The following is an 18373-nucleotide window of genomic DNA, read 5'->3' on the forward strand; positions in this document are numbered from 1 at the left end:
TGGGAGGTTTTTCTGGAGTATTGAGGAATTATGGAAGATCTCGACTATGGGTTAAAGCTGATGAAAGAATTGTTCATAGATTAATGACTTGTCAATTCCTTGTTATTCTCTTTATATCTTAAAGATAAAAAGCAATTTAGGAATAAAATAATGGATTTACTCCTAAAAGGATTTACAAATAATATATTTATGAAATTAGAAAATAATTAAAAAAATCATTTTGCAGATTTATTAGGCACTATATGAATGCATTAAGTGTACACATACATGCATAGTTTAATAAATACAATGCAGCTCTCAAGATCCAAGTCAGGGGCGGGCTGAACATACAGTCCAGATTTTTATTTACATTATAATCTTTCAGGTTCACTGCTTTCCCCCATGAGCCACGTGCAACCTCTGTGTTTACACGGTAGGTATGTTGCAGCTCTGAGTTTCTCACTTGAATGGATGAACTGATGGCACCACAAAGCAGACTTCTGAGTAAAAACCTTTCTTGTGCAATGGTTCAGTTTTCCGCCAGCGTGGACCATTTGATGTTTTTACAGGTCAAAGCCCCGAGTGAAGCTGTGCATGTATTTTGTGCACTGTTACAATTTCCCCACAGTATGGATCATCTGATGCCCGGTCAGATGAGAGCTCTGGGTGAAGCGTTTATCGCACTCCGTGCACTCATATGGTTTCACACCGGTATGCAGCCTCTGATGCCTGAACAGAGAAGTGCTTTGAGTGAAGCTATTTTTGCACCTCGTGCACTGGTATGGTTTCGCCCCAGTGTGGATCCTCTGATGTGACAACTAATCAGAGCTCTGAGTGAAGCTTTTCTCGCACTCCGTGCACTGGTGTGGTTTCTCTCGTGTATGCAGCATCTGATATTTGGACAGATTGGAGCTATCCCTGACGCTCTGATGTGATAACAGATTAGAGCTCTGAGTGAAGCTTTTCTTGCACTCTTTGCACTGGTATGGTTTCACCCTGGTATGGATCCTCTGATGTGAAGATTGTGGGCAAAGTGCAGCCTGGCTTACATTGGAACATTGTGCTTGAGCAAATCATCCAGCTGCCACTGTGTATAACATTCTTGCATCAAAAAGGAAGGGGGTCTCTGAACTTGCAGCCGTCTGGGCCGATGAACTGAATGAGGAAGTCAGTCCTGAATTCTGGCTGAGATGTTGCAATAATGCATGGACTGGGCGTTAAGAACCACGCAAATTAAACTGCATTTTAGAACGTATTGGTCACCAGAAAGAATGTTTAAAAGAGGACTCTCAGATAGTGAGATACTGGAAGTGTAACCAATCCGTAGGCACTCAGAGTCACTTACTGTGGTTTTGTGTGAAAACAAGAACTTTCTTGAAAGGGGTATGTGAGCGGATGGGCCTGGTGCTCCAATGTTTGATCCCGAGAAACGCCACACTTCTGATTCCCGGGGATGTCACCCACCAGGCAGGCCTATCATTTTCAAAGAAAATATGGTTATTAAAAGGCTGCGTGCTTGCAAAAAGAATTCTCTTGTGTGCATGGAAATCCCCCAACAGCTTCAACATCGATGATTGGGTGGAAAATCAACTAACTGTGTCAACGTATGAAAAAACTATTTTAAAGTATAAAGATGAATCTGACAAATTCAATGACATTTATGGTCTGTTCTTAGACACCTATGGTTAATTGACACTTTAATTACTTGCTGCATGACCTATGACAGTTTATTTGATGCCCATTGTATCAACAGTATGATCTGGTTGCATTGCTGTTTTACATATGTACCCTGTTGGATGGATATTTGACGGGATATTGTAGCAATACCTTTTTGGGATAAAAAAAATGTATTTTTCTTTTTTTTCTCTTTTTCTCTTTTTCATACATTACGGCAACACTGCTGTACAAATATAGTTATATTAAGTTTGCAAAATCTCATGGCAAATCTGTTTTGATTGTACTTTTTTGGCATGCATATGTACTATCTTTTGCCAATGATAAAATAAAAACATTTAACTTCTAACTTCTCATAGGAAAGACACACGTGAGAGCTTTTAGACAATGTTAACCATAGTTATAATGCTTTTTCCACTCCAGACACTCTACTATATTACCTGAAATGAGCCATTAAACCTATGATAAATGGGTAATGACTAGAGTAGGTTTCAACGGTTTACCACTCAAAGCCATCGCTGCAAGATGGAAATGTCAGCCAGACGATACCAGTTGTCCGTTATGTAACACACCAATAGAAGAGCTGCTACACTTTGTCATGTTCTGTCCTGCATATTTGCACATTAGAAAGACAACAATTTTATTGGTTTTAAGACAGTTGGATTTTCTTCAGTGTTGATCTGCTCCAGGTTATTTCTTATGGCCAACTCACCTTGTGTTGTCTGTGTGATTTTGTTACATCTTATACAGGAGTTTAAGTGAAGAAAGAACCATTTGTTGCTGTACGTAGTTTTTAATTCGCTTTACAAACTGACATTTATTGTATAATGTGTTTTAAGATGGAAATTGCTTTTTGGAAGAATTCATTCTTCAATAAACACATCTTATTGATCACCCAATTATTATTTTTTTTAAATGAATGGATCCTCTGATGACGCCCCATATCCCTCCTCTGAGGCTTGTCTGCTAATGTTTGCACAGTCAGAGCTCTGAGTTTCTCACTTGAATGGATGAACTGATGGTGCCACAAAGCAGACTTCTGAGCAAAGTTTTTCTTGTGCAATGGTTCAGTTTCCCGCCAGCGTGGACCATTTGATGTTTTTACAGGTCAAAGCCCTGAGTGAAGCTGTACATGCATTTTGTGCACTGTTACAATTTCCCCACAGTATGGATCATCTGATGCCCGGACAGATGAGATTGCTGAGTGAAGCGTTTATGGCACTCCGTGCACTGGTATAGTTTTACCCCAGTATGCAGCCTCTGATGCCTGTACAGAGAAGTGCTTCGAGTGAAGCTTTACTTGCACTTGTGTATAGGTGCGTTATAAATGCGACATCATAGCATATCATATATCACTCCGTGCACTGGGATGGCTTCTCCTCAGTATGGATCCTCTAATGTGAGGACAGAATAAGGCTCTAAGTGAACCTTTTCTTGCACTCCATGCAGCGGTACAATTTATCTCCTGTTTGCAGCCTCTGATGCCTTGACAGATAAGAGCTCTGCGTGAAGCTTTTCTTGCACTCTGTGCACTGGTATGGTTTCACCCCTGTATGTAGCCTCTGATGCCTTGACAGATTATTCATCTGGGTGAAGCTTTTCTCGCACTCCGTGCACTGGTATGGTTTTGCCCCAGTGTGGATCCTTTGATGTGATAGCAGATGTGAGCTCTGAGTGAAGCTTTTCTCGCACTCCGTGCACTGGTATGGTTTCTCGCCAGTATGTAGCATCTGATGCCTTGACAGATTAGTCCTCTGAGTGAAGCTTTTCTCGCACTCTGTGCACTGGTATGGTTTTACCCCAGTGTGGACCCTCTGATGTGATAACAGATCAGGGCGATAAATGAAGCTTTTCTCGCACTCTGTGCACTGGTACGGTTTCTCTCCCGTATGCAGCCTTAGATGCCCTGCCAGATTAGTGCTCTTAGTGAAGCTTTTCTCACACTCCGTGCACTGGTATGGTTTCACCCCAGTGTGCAGCATCTGATGTCTGTAAAGATTAGAGCCATCACTGAAACATTTCATGCACTCCGTGCACTGGTATGGTTTCACCCCAGTATGGATCCTCTGATGTGATAACAGATGAGACCTCTGACTGAAGCTTTTTTCACACTCTGTGCACTGGTATGGTTTCCCTCCAGTATGGATCCTCTGATGTGATAACAGATGAGAGCTCTGAGTGAAGCTTCTCCCACACTCTGTGCATTGGTATGGTTTCTCCCCAGTATGCAGGATCTGATGCTTAGAAAGCAAAGCGCTATGAGTGAAGCTTTTTCCACACTCTGTGCACTGATATGGTTTTTCCCCAGTTTGGCTCCTCTGATGTGCTGACAGACTAGAGCTCAGAGTGAAGCTTTTTTCATGCTCACCACCCTGGTTTGGTTTCTCCCTCGTCTGTACCATCTGATTTCTGGCCAGATGGGAGCCATGACTCTGGCCTTGCTCCTGCTCACCACACTGCATGATTTTCCTAGCAGGAGGCTGTGAGATCTGTACAGCTTTAGTCTGAGCTTTAGGTGAAACCTTTTTGAACTCAGCACTCTTGTATTAGTTATGCCTGTACAGATCATCTGATGTGAGCAGGGATGCAGGCTCAGAGCAAAGATATTTTTATAGAATGGATGCTCCAATGAATCGAACTTCAGAGTGATGTCTAATCCCTCCGTCGTCTCGAAATGCTGTACTTCTGCTGCGAGAGCCGTTGTAGTTATCTCTGCTGCGCACCTGTAAACGAGACATAACGGTCAGTGAGTGCATGAATAAAGGAGAGGTCTTTCAGACTGTTAGCCAAATGTTAGTTGCGGTGGAATATAATAAATAACATTGCCATCACACTTTATATAGCGCTTCATGCTGGATTCCAAGTGCTGTAATAACAGATGCTATTTCCCAATTTAAAGGTTCTCAATTTATGAAATCGGGGAAGGATGACATGCTGAGTCAGCACCACTGAGATTTGAACCTAGGTCTTGCAAGGTGAACACAGATGCCTGGGGCGAGCGCCTAACTTGCTGACTTATAAGGTGAGGTGTACCCCTAAAGAGGAAGTCAGGGGATGTGGTGCAATTGGCTAGAATGCAGGGAAAGTATTTTTGTTGTTGGGAAAATTCTGTTTGGGGCCAAGTGACTGAATACACCATGGAGAGAGCATTCAATTTCAGTCCCCCAATTTGTACCTCAGGTTGTTTCAGATATTTGGGGTACCGCCTGCCTATTACTCACCACTCTTTGGGGTGCAAGAGGAAAGTGCGGAGTGCATCATTACAGGCAGAGTTATACTGCTTTCTCTGGTTCATCTGGTGCTAATGCAGAGATCACAAGTGCTGGGGTGTCCCTGCATCAGCCCCTGTGGAGGTACTGTGTGGTACTGTGCATCAGAGGGCAGGTCACACTGCTTGCTCTGGTTCATCTGGTGCCAATGCAGAGATCACAAGTGCTGGGGTGTCCCTGCATCAGCCCCTGTGGGGTATAAACAGTGCAGCAGTGTACAGTGCAGGCCACACTGCTTGCTCTAGTTCTTAAACTGAAAAGTGCACCAGCAATGGTGACCTGTTTATCAGCAGACTTGGGTGTAAAGCAAGTGTAGACACAGCCATCAAAGGATAAGTTAGGCAGCTCCCCAGCTTGTCTGCTGCTGGAGGTTCTACTCCAAAGTTCACCAGTGCTGCTGCTGTTCTGTTCATCATCTCTTTTGGCATAGGAGTATCTAGGGTGAAGTCCCTAGTGGGCGGGAATGTGGAGGGCCCCTGGGGGAGGAAGCTCATCTGCTGCTGGAGGTTCTACTCCAAAGTTCAGTATTGCTGCTCCTGGTGGTGTGCTCATCATCTCTTTTAGCATAGGATCATCAAAGGCAAAGTGCCTAGAAGGCAGGGTTGGTATTGATGGTGCGTGTAGGTGGGGGGAGTGGTGGCAATTAATAGCTTTCCCTTAAGTTACCATTAGGATTATTTGTTAAATCATAGTGGGGGTTGTCACCAGGTGATAAGGCTTGAGACCTGCTCCACACTCCTGAGCCTCAGTGTCCAAGATCCTCTCTACAGCACAGCTGAGATGCACTTCCCTACAATACCTACAACATTAGGGGACATCTGTCGCCACTACCCTCATTGGACAGGTGCCATTCTTTAATTCACTTGGGTGGCACAAAGTGCTTAAAACTTTTAAAGTGTTTTCAATTGGAGGCACTACTGAGGTAGAGACACTGGCATTTGAAGTATGGAAATGGACCAGAACGGCTGAGTGGATGGTTTGTGAAAGTGTTTATCCCGCTACATTGACATCACCTGGTCATGCTGGTATGCCATCCTCGCCTCTGAACGAGTGGGTGTGGTCTTGATATGCGTTGCCTTCTATATAGTATTCTATAAAGGTTGAATTTCCCTTTGCATCTTCAGCCTTAAATGTAGTAGCATTATCTGGTCTTCTCTGGTCCCACTGAATACTTGCTCCACAAGGGTGCCGTTAGGAAAGATTTCTCTTTTAGGCAACTTTCCCTCCATATTCTATGGACCCCCAAACGTTTTGCTTCTGTTTTACACCTTGTCCTGACTTATCAGCGAAGTGAAGCATTTGTTATGGGGAAATTGACTAGTCCTTCAGACTGTCAGTACTGGGAAACAGTTTCCCTTTTGACTTGTTATCTGTTTGGATAACTATTTCATATTGCACAAAGCATCTTTCAATGCAGTGCAATGGGGATACTTTTGTATCACCCTAGACTAACAATCAAGGGATTTATGGGTACATTTAAATGTGCCTAAAAACAAACTGGTGGCAGCAGGTACATTTTTACAATGGGCCTCATTACGACCCTGGCGGTAATCGCCCGTCATTACCGCCATGGCGTAATGAGCGTTTACGCCGTGGGACGATGGCGTAAAGAGCGCCACATCACGACCCATCGCGCACGAGCATTACGCCATGGCGGTAATGCAATTAACGCCATGGCGGAAAAGGCCCCTACCGGCATCGCTAAGCGAGCAAGGTGCCCTTCCGCCAGCGTAAGTAGCGGCCACCGTAATTTACGGCCACCGTAATTAGCGGCGGCCGTAAAAGGCCAAACCGGAAATAGCGTCATCGCGCCGGAACGGGAAGCAGCCCGTCGGCCATCTTTAAAAACACAATCCATCGCCATCCTACCAAACAACACCAGACCCAACCCTGACACCTGTCCCAACCAAACACCCACCCATCCAAGTTCCCGAAAATGCCAAAATCCGTGAAAAAGGCATGTGACCGCCAGCGCCAGGAGCGATTCAGCCGGGAGGAACTCTGCATGCTAGCGGAGACCCTGCAGGACAACGCAGGTGTTGTTTTCTCCCCTGAAATGACCAGGACAGCAATCGGGAAGAAGAAGGCCATCTGGGCCCTGGTGGCTGAGCGCGTCAGCGCGGTGGGGACCGTACCCCGCACCCCACAGCAGTGCCGGAAGCGCTGGGATGACCTGCGCATACGGGTCAGAGCCGTCATCTCGGCAAACCGCAACCTTGCCCAGGGAACCGGTGGAGGGTCGGAATCCCCCCTGAAACTCCAACCGTGGGAGGAGATCTGTGCTACCACCATCGGCATGGAATCCATCGAAGGCGTTGGAGGGATGGAAAGGGGAGCCCCGACATCAGGCGATGAAGGTAGGTGCCTCATACAAGACATGCCATAGTCACAGCAGTCCAATCATGTGTAGCACAAGGTTGCCCTAGAGTGTAAATGCAACACAAATCAATACTGCCCATAGCCACATGCGAGCACCACCCTGCATACACTGCTGGCCCCCGCATACCTGCATCCACATACCACACCAAAAGGAGACAACCTGCATGGCACTGCCTGAAATCTGCCTCATCCACTGGCCAAAATAATGTCAACCATTGTCATTCAAAAGTCCGTAGACCCATCAATAACGCCCTCCCACCTTTGCTCCACCACAGGCACAGAATCACACCCAGAGGACCAGGACACCCCTGCGCCGAAGAGAGCGAAGTCCAACAACAACCTCCCTGCACCCTCAACCTCAGCTGCAGTGAGGCAGACCCCACGACAAGCAGGTCCCACTGCAGGCATACCGGAGGTCCCACCGGCAAGCACCCCTGTTGGCAGCAGGCCAGCAGCAGCTGCTCCACCTCCACCGACATTGCCTGCCACAGAAGGCAGGGGGTCAGCGGCCAGCAGCAACATCGGGGAGACAGCTGCAACAGCTGCATGTTCTGACTCGGACATGGAGCAGGAGGTCAGAAGCCCCACTGACCAACTACATTCCCCCTGTTTCTCAGACGCCAGCCCCCATGAGGGCGACACACAGGGGCACACTGAGGCAGAGGAGTGGCCTTCCACCCCATGCCCTGTCCACACTCCACAGGAGGGGACCAGCCCCTCCATCACTCCACCTGCACTGGCCATGGGCCAGCACGGCCAGCCGTCCCTCGAGGACATCACTCAGCGGCAGCATCAACTGTCCGCAATGCTGGATGAGCATGCCGCGGAATGTGTGGGGGCTAGGTTCAGCATTGAACAGGCCACGGAGACACTAAGGGCGGAAGTGGCGCAGAGCACTGCCACCCTGAGGGATGCCATGCAGGCCATGTCCAGGGACATCTGTGCCGAACTTGCGGGCTTGCGTCGTGCGGGCACTGACCTCACCCACACAGTACAGGAGCTGCATGCACAGGGGCAGCCAGGGACATCCTCCACTGCCAGTTCTGCGCAGAGCAGCCCCGTGCGCCGTTCCGGACGCGACCTGCGCTCCACAGCCAGGGGTGCCCCGGGGGCCGGGAGAGGGGGCTTGTGACGGCCTGTGGACACTGTCACAGGCATCTGTTGACAGCTACATGGGGTGTGTTGGGGTGTGCAGGGGGGAGGTGGGAGGGGGTGTGTTGGGGTGTGCAGGGGGGAGGTGGGAGGTGGGAGGGGGTGTGTTGGGGTGTGCAGGGGGGAGGTGGGAGGTGGGAGGGGGTGTGTTGGGGTGTGCAGGGGGGAGGTGGGAGGGGGTGTGACACGACAGTTCATAGTTCCAATACACTTTTTTCTTTCAAAAAAAGAAATGTGTGGACATTTTCATTGCGTATGTGTGCTTTATTGGTGTACAGTCCACAGTGTGCATGTCCCAGAGACACACAGTGCCCCAAGTGCAGTCTCCATGCGATAAACACCAGCCGTGTGTGCTAGAAGCAGTGGTCGATGATACTTGGCCCATGGCACGCCCCTCCTGTGCATCGCCTCCTCCATGTAGTGGCGCCCCATCTGCACCCTCCTCATCGTCAGGTGGTTGCAGTTCTGCGTCAGGGGGCAGGGGCACATTCCGTCTGACGCACATATTGTGCAGCATGACACATGCCATGACGATCTTTGCCACCTTCTCATGGCCATACAGGAGTGCCCCACCAGACCTGCTGAGGCTTCGGAACCGTGCCTTCAGGAGGCCGAATGTCTGCTCTATGACCACACGAGTACGTGTATGTGCACGGTTGAAGTCCTCCTCGTGCTGGTTCTGCGGGTTCCGGACTGGCGTGAGGAGCCACCTCTTCAGGGGATAGGCTGCATCACCTGTATGTAGGCGAGAATGTATGTGTCAGTCATGTTGTCTGATCAGGAACATGATGTTCCACCATGGCTGGCATGGAACTGTTACCTTGGCTCACTTCTACATGCACTAATTGATTCACACTATGCAACCAGTATATGCTCATTGCTGCCATGGCCTGTTTTGCATGCCATCACCCTATGTATGCAGAGGGGTTTTGTGCATTGTGAGTGCCCTTCCTCTGTATCCGTTCTCTGTGTTACTCACAGCCAGGTGGAGTATGCATCTTCCCCCCCCCCTTTCTGCCAGGTGGAGTATGCATCTTCCCCCCCCCCTTTCTGCCAGGTGGAGTATGCATCTTCCCCCCCCCCTTTCTGCCAGGTGGAGTATGCATCTTCCCCCCCCCCTTTCTGCCAGGTGGAGTATGCATCTTCCCCCCCCCCCTTTCTGCCAGGTGGAGTATGCACTGGTACGTCATTCCCATGCCCACTTCCATGACATTGCACTCACCGAGTAGCCAGGATCTTGGGCCTGCATGTCGCTCCATGTAGCGTGGTATTGTGGAGTTCCTCAGGACCATTGAATCATGGGTTGATCCGGGGAATCGGGCACAACAATGTGTGATGATCTTGTTGGAGTCACAGACCATTTGCACGTTGATAGAGTGGAACTGTTTCCGGTTGCGGTACGGTACCTCCATGGCACGTGGAACCACCAATTCCACATGGGTGCAGTCGATGGCACCAATGCAACCGGGTATGCTGGCTAGTGCATGGAAACCCACTTTGGTGTTTGCAATCTCCTGGGCAGTCCGTGGTAATGAGATGTGGTCGTCTGTGTGCTTGAGGAGGGCATCGAGCACTTGGATGAGTGTTCGTGAGAATAATGGTTGTGAAATGCCATGCAGGTGCCCCACTGTGTGCTGGTAGGTGCCTGTGGCCAGGAAGTGGAGTACAGCCACTACCTTCAGTAGGGGGGGGATGGCGGTTGGACTTTCTATCATGCTGACGATGTCGTCGTGTGTCATGTCTACGATGGCGGTGATGGTGTCCCGGTCCAAACGGTACAGGGTGTGGATCTGCTCAGCAGTGAGGTTGTTTGGATTGGCTCTGATGCGTGGGATTGGGGGCTGCCTGCGTGGTGGCACTGGCTGTGCTGGTGGGGCTTGCTGGGCCTGCCTTGCCCTCCTTCTCCTCCTGCGTCTCCTCTGTGCTGCCTGTTGTTGTTGTTGCTGTTGTAGTAGCACATGCATTGCTATCAGGTCCTCCAGCCCCAACATTGCTAGTCGTATTGCCATCATTGTGGAGTGTGACTGGGTGTGGGTAGGGGTGGGGTGTGCTCTTTTTGTACTCCCCTGAGTCTGTATTGCCTTCACCTGTGCTGTTTCTGTGCACCTGTGGCAGCTGCATTCACTTGAATTGGCCCTTTACGGTTGGTTCGCGATGGCGTTATTTGCACCATGGCGGTAAGGTACTTAGCGGCCTCGGTGATGGCGTTAGGTGCATGTCCGCTTGGGTCGGCATTTGCGTACCTTTCCGCCATGGCGCTAAGTACGGTGTGGGCGGTCGCGTGCGCGCACCCTTAGCGCAGTTAGCGGCAGCGTTAACTACGATGCCGCTATTGGCATCGTAGTTTACGGTCAGGAGTCATGATCGGACCTGGCGGAAAACGATGGCGGTAACCATTTACCGCCATCGTTTTTCACTTACCGCCAGGGTCGTAATGAGGCCCAATGTTTGCTATCTTTTTTGTTAGCTCACTTGCGTTTACCGCGTTTCACTGCAAACTGTGGGCCTGTTACCGCCGCATTTAAGAGTCCACCCAATCTCGAGTCTGGCATGTTTAGCCCCAGCTCAGAGCTGGGGGTAAAAACACTGGAAAAATGCCAATTTTCGGCGCAATTACCGCCGGTAGTATTACTGTGCGGTAATTGCGGCAAAAAGTCCCAATTGAATGGACCCAATGGGGAATGGGGACTAACAGTTAGCACTCCACGCGTACCAGATGTAGAGATCCTGGGAATTAAGATCTTCTGTGCCTCTGAACGTAAGGGAAATGACAGACCCACGAGTGGATCGTCTGATCACTGACTAGATCGAATAAACATCCACCTCCACAACCAGCTCAGGTGCTGAAGAACGCTGATGAGGCAAGACGTTCCAAAGCTCCAGAGGCGGCAAAGAAATCATTTGATTTCTGGCCCACCATGGACCTCGTCATCTTAGTGGAGCACTGAACTGCTCGCCATCCTCCATCCCTGGCAATGGCTGAAGAGAAAATTGCCTGCCTCAGTCAAAATTCACCTTTGTGGTTTGGCAAGCTTGCAGACTCATGCAGGGAGCCTGCTGACCAGATTAGGTCAGCAACATCCTCTTGCCGTCAGGTGCTGTCTGGAAAATGGAAGAAAGAGAAGAACAGACCCTGAACAAGGCCACCATTCCCAAAGGACAGTCTGTCACCACCCCTGCGGGAAGCAGCTTCATGGTGGAAGGAGCTGCCACTCACTGCCACTCTGGTGGTCCTGGTGGAGGCTCCCAGCATGGACACACTAGCAGGAGGCATCCTACAGAAGGTACTGCTGATGGCAATGGGGGACATGACTAAAGCCACGATTCCCAAAGGACAGTCTGTCACCATCCCTGCGGGAAGCAGCTTCATGGTGACAAGGAGCTGCCACTCCAGTGGTCCTGGTGGAGTCCCCCAGCATGGACACACTAGCAGGAGGCATCCTACGGAATGTACAGCTGATGACAATGGGGGACATGACAGAAGCCACCATTCCCAAAGGAAAGTCTGTCACCATTCCTGCGGGAAGCGTCTTCATGGTGGAAGGAGCAGCCACTCGCTGCCACTCTGGTGGTCTTGGTGGAGGCCCCCAGCATAGACACACTAGCAGGAGGCATCCTAGAGAAGATACTGCTGATGAAAGTGGGGGACATGACTAAAGCCACCATTCCCAAAGGACAGCCTGTCACCATTCCTGCGGGAAGCGGCTTCATGGTGGAAGGAGCGCCCACTCTGGTGGTCCTGGTGGAGTCCCCCAGCATGGACACACTAGCAGGAGGCATCCTACGGAAGGTACTGCTGATGACAATGGGGGACATGACTGAAGTCACCATTCCCAAAGGACAGTCTGTCACCATCCCTGCGGGAAGTGGCTTCATGGTGGAAGGAGCTGCCACTCTGGTGGTCCTGGTGGAGGCACCCAGCCTGACACCCTAGCAGGAGGCATCCTACAGAAGGTACTTCAGATGAGTGGGGACATGATTGAAGTCACCATTCCCAAAGGACAGGCTATCACCACTGCTGCGGTAAGCGGCTTCATGGTGGAAGGGGTTGCCACTCTGGTGGTCCTGGTGAAGGCCCCCCGCATGGACACACTAGCAGGAGGCATCCTAAGGAAGGTACTTCTGATGACAATGGGGGAAATGACTGAAGCCACCATTCCCAAAGGAGAGTCTGTCACCATCCCTGCGGGAAGCGGCTTGGTGGTGAAAGGAGCTGCCACTCTGGTGGTCCTGGTGAAGGCCCCCAGCATGGACACACTAGCAGGATGCATCCTACGGAAGGTACTGCTGGAGAGTGGGGGACATGACTAAGGCCACCATTCCCAAAGGACAGTCCGTCACCATCTCTGCGGGAAGCAGCTTGGTGGTGAAAGGAGTGGCTACTCTGGTGGATAGTGTGGGCCAACGTGGTCCTGGTGGAAGCGCCCAGCAAGGACACACTAACAGAAGGCATCCTACGGAAAGCACTGTTGATGACGGTGTAGGACATGACTAAATCCACTGTAGCAGTACCCAGTGGGGCGTGACTGGCCCAGGTCTGTGTTCCAGCAACAGTAACTTAAACCACATCCACTGCTCTATTTCTGAACTTTGACACAACAAACTTCTACTTTGGCGACTCATCAATACCGGAATATATCAACAGCAGCTTGTGAAACTCTGGGCGACCTGGTTCTAGCCGTTGGCGAGCAACAAAAGAGGACCAACGCATTCCCCACTCCTCATTGTCTATCTCAGAGATTAGACACCGATATATCATGTCCGACCGTGTCCTTGCCATCAAACCAGGATTGTTCGACTCTTGAACAGAGACGAATGGAGATACAAAATCAGTCAATCTCTACCTGGCCTCACAACATAAACTAACCCCCTTTAATTCTGAAGATCTAAATACACACCAACAAGCACAAGTGAATAGCGTCTCCTTAAACACAGGGCCTAAACAATGGCCACCTAGCAAGGACATGACCCAGCACCCAGAGAGAAAGTCAACATCTGCTCCAGCCCTGACACACAATAACAGCAACAGTCATATGGAACCTTATAGCCAACAAAGATCTGGGCCACCACATTACCACCATCTAATCATGAAATGTCCTCCTTCTCCATATACTACTTACGATCTCAATAGAACTAGTGTCATATTTGGAGATACTCCAAGTCTTGAGGAATCATGAAATGTCCTCCTTCTCCATATACTACTTACGATCTCAATAGAACTCGTGTCCTTAGTACATTTGGAGATACTCCAAGTCTTGCGGACATAACCTCCTCAGATGTACATCAAGCTGAATTCCCAGATGAAACAGATGGATCGGTTACGAGACTATGGATCCAATCAGGGGTTGTTTTAAATGCCATTTGGAAAGCAAGAATGCATCTTGTTGTTCTGGGATGTGTGCTCACACAGGATCCCTCCACTTTGATCCCATCTGGACAGAGAGGGGAACAATTCCCAACAATGACACCATTGCCGGCTCTTAAAAACACATGCTCAGATATGCAACAGCACATATCACATCACACAGGTGCTAGTGCTTTAAATTCCAATCCAACCTGCATTTGGCGTAACTTTCAGGCATAACAAACCCCACAACAATCCATACACAAAGCTCTTTTGGCAATTTGGAACACGCAAGGATTCACCCATTTAATGAACAGTTCGGACACCTTCGACATAGTTGCTTTGCAGGAGATATGGCCTAGAAACTCTGTTACGGAATGATCATCAGATCATCTTTTTTTTATTTTTAAGTGTAGTTCAAATAAGTTTATTCAAAAACTGATTTATGCTACCAGAGCTGAAGCGGTTGAGGATTCATACTTCCAGTTTGGGGGAAGCACTCTCCTCGTCTTATAATAGCGAGCCAGCCTGTGAATTCTGCTTTCGATCAGAATGAGACGAAATTTAGCATCTTTATCCTTGCGGTTTCTCTCAAGATGTTTGCGAACAGCAACAGCCTTCTTGATCAAGTGATACAAATCTTCAGGAAGGTCTGGGGCAAGACCTTTGGATTAGCTGCTAAAGTTCCTTCAAAAGGCAAACCCACGCCAGGCCTCCTGGTGGCAGTCAAAATCAGTTCTGGGTTCACAATTCAGCCATGGGCAGCTGCAAACCAATGTATACAGTTGCTTAAAATAGAATTCATAGATAAAGTGATCGCGCTCATCAATGTCTACTGGAACCCCGCTGGGATTACCACCAACACGTTTTTTCAAGATCTTGAAATGATTTTCAATCTTGTGATGCAGATGCCTTTCATCACGTGCACTATATTGGTCGGAGATTTGAATCTTCACTGCCTTTCAAGTTCCCCCTCAACTGAAAACCCAGTGCGCCGAAGATGTACAGCTCTTATGAGAGAGAGAGAGAGAGAGAGAGAGAGAGAGAGAGAGAGAGAGAGAGAGAGAGAGAGAGAGAGAGAGAGAGAGAGAGAGAGAGAGAGAGAGAGAGAGAGAGAGAGAGAGAGAGAGAGAGAGACAACCGACAATGGTCAGTGCAGTGCTGACAGGCGATGTACCTCCACAAAGCACCAGGAGAAGAGGCACCCAGGAGGGCATTACCGACTACATCTACTTAGACCGAAATCTATTTGCTGATGCAACCAGATTCGAGGTTGTGAAACAAAAATATAGCGATCATGAGTTGTTGACCGTAAACTGGTCTTGGCAGTGCACCACTCTTAGCTCCCCCATGAACAAACATAAGGGTCAACTTACACTTACCGGTGGAAGAAGTCGTTTTCGATGGTGTAAACCTATGCCACAACGGTTAAATAAGTGCACCACCCAAAGCCAATATTTTCCTGACTAACACACCAATTACTTGGGTGAACATTACATAACTGTCTTACACCTCTTTAGTCTTCCGCCATCAACAGCAGTGAAAGCAACTGTAAAAACAAACATATCCACGACCCAGAATTAAAGGACTCGCTTTGCTTCTCTCACCGGGCACAAAAGATCCCACGCTTTAAGGAAAACGAAATCTAAATATAAAAATTGGATAAGAGCCCGGAAAGCCTTATTATTTCAAAGAGATGGAGAGGCAATGTTGGAGGCCATTACTTCTAAAAACACAGCACAAACATGGTCTCTAGTCTATCGAGTTATCCAGGCCTCGCAAACCCTGATTAGACTCAATGAAGTCTCAGAACAACAATGGGGGATCATTTCCCAACCCTATATGCTCTGCCTGGTCCTTCCTTCTCGGATCATTAACAAGTTTCATCTCCAAGTGTCTCTGAAGAAGACATCTTATATTACATCCAAAGATCTAGTTGGTTTCGAGCGCTGTGCCTAGACAGCCTGAGCAATGCTATGTTCAAAGAGCATCCTAAGGCCTGGGCCATAATTCTTCACAACATTTGCACATACATTATTGATACTAATTGCCTTCCAACATCATGGCTAAAATCTACAATCAAAACAATTTTTAAGAAAGTTGATCGCCGGTCTCCGGACAATTACAGGCCCATTGCCCTCCTTGACGCGCTGGGCAAGATTTGTGCCGGTTTCATCTTAAGGGACTTCAATAACCAGACAATCAGGACACAGAGTCGTGACTCCTTTCAGGCAGGCTTTATTGCTGGATTGGGCACAGCAATTAACCTCAGGGCAATCACTGTCTTGAAGTCACACTGCCTTGCCCTAAAACAACCTTTATATTTGATGTTTGTAGACTTCGCTCTGCCTTTGATTCCATATCCAAACAATTGCTGATGACCAATTTATCTAAGGCAAAGTCTTCGGCCTCTATTAGCTCTCTAATTCAGCTAGTACACTCTAACACCTGAATTAAAGTACGGCTAATATGATCAGCTCCCATCTTTACACACAGAGGACTGAAGCAGGGCGGTATCCTTGCTTCAGCCCTCTTGAAATTTTTCATATCAAATCTAAAGGAAAGGTTTGCAAACATCATGACGGATGCACCCAAGATAGGAACACAATTAATACTGTGGCTGCTAGATACAGACAACTTGGTGCCGTTATCAAAAACCCCAACGCGCTGGCCACTTATGCTGAGAAAAACCAAATTCAAATCAACCTTGATAAAATAAAGGTCAGGCATTGTGGGAAAACACGGAGCGTAAACAAGTCGCTTTCCTGGACTTCGCCTGACACACAACTTCAAGTAGTTCACCACTATTTGGGCTTTAATGTAAATGACCAAAATCATGACGATCCGTACTTGGCTGACATCCAGAACAAGTGGAGTACAGCCATTTCCCAGGCCATAGTCATACTTGCCAAATATGACGCATTTTCTGGTGTAACTACTCTGACCTACTACAACCAAAAGGCTGTGCCGCTGATGCTCTATGGCGCTGAAACTAAAAATATTTTCCCGGCAAGTTCTGGTGACGTGTTATGAGTCTTCCACAATGCTCACCAGTAGCTAGGATCAGATTTTAATTGGGTGCGATTTCCCTTTATGGCATATACGCATGGAAATTATGCGCGTTGTATAGAAAAAAAAAATTGCGCCTAAATCAGAGATGTTATTAAGCATACTAGCTACGTATGTGTCTACATGAAATCAGGAAGTTTATAACCACATGCAAGACCACCACTTTAAATATATCAGCTACTACCGATATATCACTGGAACTTTTGCTGGACAATCCAACACGCGCTACGCAAAAATGGCATCAGTTTGATTGGATTAAAACGCGAGAAGTAATGCTGATCACACATTGACTTCAAGAATAATACCTTCAATAACAAGAAATATCGTGTTTTGGAACCTTACCTAGCAAAATATCCATCCCCTTCGCACAGGATTGCGTATTTGCGATTCACACTTAACCTAATCCTCTGTAGAATGGGTTTGCCCCTATCACCGGTACTGGTAGTAACGGTGCTGGTGATAGGGACAATTCTTTGCCGTTATTGGGCCTGATCCTGGCAGGTAAGGTCCGCCGGTAGTTCGCTGCCCCTTCCCGGCAAGCTCGAGGTATGCCAGAGTGAGAAAAATGCCAGATCTGGTATTACCGTTATTTTTCCAGCATTTTTCACAGACCGGCAAACTCATAATGAGGGCCAATATCTTTCTTTTCAGAAAACCACTCCAGGTGATTGTGCCGCAAATAATGCTGGACCACCGGAAGTAGCAGGGTCTCAAGCTGTCCAGTGACAAATGTCAGCTTTGTTGATCCATTGTGACTGTGGAATAGGGGCTGAACCAGAGAAGGTCGAGTCCCCATTCAAACCGGACCACGGCCTAACAGCATGAAGGAGTTGCAAAGTTTTCTGGGTTTCTCCAATTACTGTAGACCTTTTGTTCCTGTGTTTCATCGAGCAGCCTGACCATTGGTAAGGCAATATCCAGCAACATGCACAGACATGAAGAGCAGCAATTCACTATCACAGGTCTACCACAAGGAAAAGACTTCGAATCTAGATATGTGAGCAGGTCTAGCACAACCTGGCTGGTAGACAAGCACACAACTGCAACAATCTTAGGATTTGCTGAACAGAACCAGTGCTACTTGCTCCACATTGATTCTATGCTCGGGGGTTCAGGGACCAGGAGGGCCTGAGCTGCCAGGCAAGGCACCTATGCCAACCAATGTCTGCCTGGATTAAAGAAGAAAAATCCAGGGCACACCCATGAAATTCCTGGCATTGAAGACTGCAGCCATATAGAGATCACAGGATGCACTCTATGAGGCAGGGTTCCCAGTGAGATCAGATAACATCTGGGTAACCTATGACCTGCAATCATCCAAGTTAGAGGCCCCAGATAACTATCTGCGTATAACTTCTAAAGTCGGGTATCGTCCTGTGAGAGCAGACATTCCACAGACACTCAATGCCATGGACAACACCATCTAGTGGAGGATTGGATGCCCCCCCCCCACACCTCCAGGCGGCCAGAGCCAGAACACACTCAGCAAACAGTGGCGATACATCAC

General features: G+C 48.4%; 1 protein-coding gene across 2 annotated transcripts in view; it reads right to left on the reverse strand.

Annotated features, from left to right (window-relative positions):
- Nucleotides 1-206: 206 nt before the first annotated feature.
- LOC138498462 (zinc finger protein 271-like) overlaps nucleotides 207-18373 on the reverse strand; it is a 299049-nt gene continuing 280882 nt past the window's right edge. For both annotated transcript variants that reach the window (XM_069622211.1, XM_069622210.1), the window contains exon 2: nucleotides 207-4376. In XM_069622211.1, coding sequence (XP_069478312.1) covers nucleotides 3072-4115 — 1044 coding nt within the window. In that variant the 5' untranslated portion in view covers nucleotides 4116-4376 and the 3' untranslated portion in view covers nucleotides 207-3071. The remainder of the gene's footprint in view (nucleotides 4377-18373) is intronic.

Source organism: Ambystoma mexicanum, chromosome 5q (genome assembly GCF_040938575.1).
Source record: "Ambystoma mexicanum isolate Mex_15411 chromosome 5q, UKY_AmexF1_1, whole genome shotgun sequence".
NCBI classification, from domain to species: Eukaryota; Metazoa; Chordata; class Amphibia; order Caudata; family Ambystomatidae; genus Ambystoma; species Ambystoma mexicanum.